Here is a 4,414-nt window from a genome sequence, read left to right as displayed (position 1 = left end):
TCATCATCATCATCATCATCATGATGTCATCTGTAATAACCACGTACTTGTCGTGCAGTGATTGGAGCTGCCACCGGATGACTCTGCAGCAGCCTTGCAACGCTTCGAAGGATCACCGTTTTTTTGTATCCACAGAAGAGCCGAAGGAGCTCACACCACGTGATAACATTTCTTTCCATCCTTCATTTCCCAAAAGTACCATTGCAATTTTCCGACTCAGTCTGAATGTACACTGATGGGATTTCCATCATTCCTCGCAGTTCCTTTAAAACATTGTATATTAGTGTCCCTTGGAGCTAAACGGTTGTTCGCTCTGTTGCGTAAATCTGAGAGTCATTTGTTGTAGCCCTTTCATGATCTTTGGTCTTCTACCTATTTCCATTGATTTTTCTCAAAAGCTTTTCGATTTACCTTTCCTTGTAGCAATGCCTTGACAGTCTGAATGTGTTTAACTCCAAGTTCACGAGTCGAAATCGGTAAACAGCTGATATTACTAAGAATGTTCACCGATCGCTTACGTAATTCACCTCTGAATGAAAGACATCCGGCCTCGTGGGCCTCTTTTCTGTGGAATGTTCCATTCTCAGAAGACTAAGTGCGAAGTGTAAATACTGAGATATCTTACCGATCTGCACCTTGCAAAAAGGTTTATGTCCTGGCATTTTTTCGCTGAGCTTGGTAGTCTGATTTCATATGCTTTATCAGCAATCAAGAGGATATCATCAGTTTGCAAGTAGGGAGCGGAGTGGAGTGAAGGGGTGTGTCTGTTTGCTTACAAATATTTTATTAAAAAAAATACTGCTTCAAAGTCAAACTCTGGATTTGATTTAGATGTCTTGCGTAGGAAACTACGGCTCTCATACCCAACAAAACCCCTCTTTGCTTCTACCCCCCCCCCTTAGAAATCTACAAGATGGTTCTCTCGCATCCGGCGGATTCAGGAAAAGCTGGTGGTCCGATGCAGCCTGCGGTCCCGTTGAATTTGAGCGACCCGGATAGGAAACAGTGTGCGTGTTCAATTTTGTAAATCTCCCATTCACCCTAAAAACCAGATTTTCCTTGTTCCTTGTTGGCTGCGCTGCCAAACTTCTGTCCGCGTCGGAGTAGCCAGCCTTGAACTGGCAAGCTGGGTAGAGTCTACTCGGGCTTTCACTGTTCGGAATTTAACTCTGTACACAATAACCCCGAAGTTGTGAGACTGAGCAAGAGTCGGTTTTTGCTAACATAACCTGTAAATCCGTTTTATGGGTGCAGCGAACTATACTCGGTCAAATTTAGGATTCATTCTTTTTCCCATTGATCGACGGGGTGGGAGCTATTGGACCAGATGATGAGCGGTACAACCTGGCTTGTTTGTGGTCTTCTGACGGTTGTGCAATTCCACCAGGCTCTTTTGCATCTCAAAGTGAATAGTCCGACATAGTTGCTCGAAATTGTGGCCCGTGTGACCTATCGGGGCAACGTTTCGCTTTTGACACGAAAGTTTCGTCAAGCCAAGTGAGTAAGTAAGTAGATTGATTGGGTTTTAAGGCAGTTAGGGAACCAGTCCGTGAGATTTCTTATGACTGGCCGACTTGATCAGTGCTGGGTGTTCAGTCTGATGTTTGTTGGTTAGTGAGGATGATCAACATTTACTTGAGATTGGTAAGGGAGTGGATCGGAACAGTGGTCATTCCATACAAAACAGGGACATCTGGAGTCATTAGAAGGGTACTGAATACGGCTAACACTAGAGTAGCGTTCCAGATTTTACGCTCGGTGTTGGTGCATTCGAGGGATCGCCTTCCGGTTGGTAGGACTAGGAAATGTGTATATAGAATAAAATGTAACGACTGTACGAAGGTTTATATAGGTCAGGCGGCCAGGGAAATGCACACAAGAATCGGTGAGCATAAGCGTTCCATTAATAGACCACCGAGAAACGTAGATGAATACCAGGCGATAGTCACAGATTCGGCAATGACAGGGCATGCAATAGACACTGGGCATAGAATAGATTTAGAAAATGTGGACATCCTGAGACGGGGTTTAGGATTCACACCACAGAGATTGGTGGCCGAGGCGGTGGAAATCACCAAGCATCCCAGTGTGAATAGATTAGAAGGGGTAGAACTTGCAAACTCGTGGACAGCAGTCTTCGATCAGCCGAGATGACACGAGGCGATGTGCAATTATCAGCGAAATTGTCTGGGTCTAAACGTACAAGATCCAAACAGAATTAGATCAAATTAACCACCCCACTCCCATCCTCAAACCAATTGTCCCAGCTCTCTTGGACGAACACAGGTGAACAAAATCTGTGAACGACGCTAAGAGGAATTTTCCATTAAGGTGTCCTACGCTGGAAAAAGCAAGGACGAAAAATCCGGGTTCATCATGAAGACAAAATCCTCCCCCTAACCAATCTATCTTAAATGTTAGTCATCCCCCAATAACCAACAAACAGGAACATCAGACTGAGCACCCAGCACTGATCAAGTCAGCCAGACATAAGAAATCTCACTGGTTGGTTCCTGACTGCCTTAAAATCCAATCAACTTACTTGCTTACCCAACTGGCCTGACGAACCTTTTGTGTCAAAAGCGAAACGTTGCGAAGCAATAAATCCACCGATTGTTTACCAAGCCCCTCTGAAACGATGACTTCCCAACCGATCCCAAACATTTTCCAATTTATCGGATAATCGATTGTTTGACGATGTTGGAGAGGAACACTCAGTCTGTTCACCAAGCGGAGCAATTGGTTTTCCAGACATTTCGTCACCACTCGGAAATGAGTTAGATCGAGCGAAACAGTGGGACGAGATAGCCCAAGTGGTTAGAGTGCGAATTTGCTGACCGAAAGGGGCAACCTCTCAGCCCTCATTCAACCTTCAGGTGACATGGCAGTTAGGTACCGAAAGGGTGCTACGGCTGAACGTAAGAAACGTAAGAAGAAAGGGAGGGAACGCAGATCGAGTAGTGCAATGTTTTACCAATGCTTTTTCTCGCATACAGGCACAATTTTGTTAGCACAAAAAGAAAATGGGGTAGTTTCACTCAAATGTGTGTATATTGTGCAAGTTTCGGAGACAGTTTAAGGCCTACCCAATCAGGAGTGTTGGTTGCAGCTTGGCGGCACTACCCGTCAAGAAACGCGTATGGGCATGCATGATAGGGGTGCACATTCGGACAATAGCTAACCAAGATTATGATCTCTCTTTAATGAGGGTTTGCTTGTGAATTCAGCCAAGTTGTAATTTTGAACTGCGGTGTTTAGTGAAGTCCAGTTCGAACCGTTGGTTGTTTGCTCAAATTCAGTTTCTCGGTGCTCTGTAGTGGATACTGTGAACCGAACATTCGTGTTCCGATATCGACATCAACCAAAAATCACATATGAATGTTTCCGGGGAGACAAAGACCGAAGAAAAACTTGAGATCTTCAGTTCCTGAAGATGTGCAGCTGATACGTCCAAACAGAGTTCAAACAGAGTCATCTCATTCAATCGTACTATGCAGACAACTACCCTTCTGTTTGGAGACGTGATCGAGCTTCATAATCAGAAAGACTGTACCCAGTCCAGTTGAGTCGATTCTCTCACTAGAATGAGTACGGAAAATAAAGTCATACCCAGTCCTGTTTTACTTTTCTCGAATGAAGGAATCGATCTGGCTGGAGATCATGGCTGGCGGAGTCTTTTGTTCTGATCATTCAGCCAAGTCTCTATGGGAAATGAAAGGACTTCCGAGAGGTCAGCAAAGAGATTAGCGACCCGATGGGACAGAAAGCTGAAACACAAACACTTATGTATTTGGTGGCGATCCCAGTGCATGGTCCAGATGTCACGTGTGAAAAAGGGCGGCCTGGGGCTTGAATCATCATTGCCAGAAGCCTTAATGAAGAAGTTCACACCACTTAATTCACACACTTAAAAACGTGAGAATCGAAGAAGACGAAATACTGGTGTCCTTTGATGTAACCTCACTGTTCGCATCGGTTGATTTGAATGCAGAACGGACGACGGTCGCCGAACTTCTGGACAACCGCGGAAACATCAACGGAACGCTCGGAAAAGAAGAAATCTGTGAACTACTACACCTGTGCTTGACAACCTACTTTGAGTTCAATGGAGAATATTACGAACAGATCAAAGGAGCGCCAATGGGGTCACCAATCTCTGGACTCATCGCGGAAATTACAATGCAGAAACTGGAGCGAATCGTACTGCCAGATATCAAACCGAAAATATGGGTACGATATGTGGACGACACATTTGCTGTTGTAAAGAAAAATGAACTACTACGAGCAGAGGAACTGCTGAACAACGTGTTTCCCGGCATCCAATTCACAATGGAAACTGAGGAGAACAACAAATTGGCGTTCCTAGATGTGCTCGTAACAAGGACAACAAACGGCCAACTACAAACTGAAGTAT

At 44.7% G+C, this 4,414-nt stretch overlaps 1 protein-coding gene across 1 annotated transcript in view; it reads left to right on the top strand.

Annotated features, from left to right (window-relative positions):
- Nucleotides 1-4,414, top strand: part of T265_04832 (hypothetical protein) — a gene marked incomplete at both ends in the record, with an annotated part of 20,481 nt that overhangs the window by 15,897 nt on the left and 170 nt on the right. Inside the window, one exon of the mRNA XM_009169678.1 lies at nt 3,929-4,414. This exon is cut by the window's right edge and continues 170 nt beyond it. Coding sequence (XP_009167942.1) covers nt 3,929-4,414 — 486 coding nt within the window. The remainder of the gene's footprint in view (nt 1-3,928) is intronic.

Source organism: Opisthorchis viverrini (assembly GCF_000715545.1).
Source record: "Opisthorchis viverrini unplaced genomic scaffold opera_v5_85, whole genome shotgun sequence".
In the NCBI taxonomy this organism is placed as follows: Eukaryota; Metazoa; Platyhelminthes; class Trematoda; order Opisthorchiida; family Opisthorchiidae; genus Opisthorchis; species Opisthorchis viverrini.
Note: the sequence above shows the minus strand (reverse complement) of the source record. Positions and strands in the feature narration are given on the sequence as shown.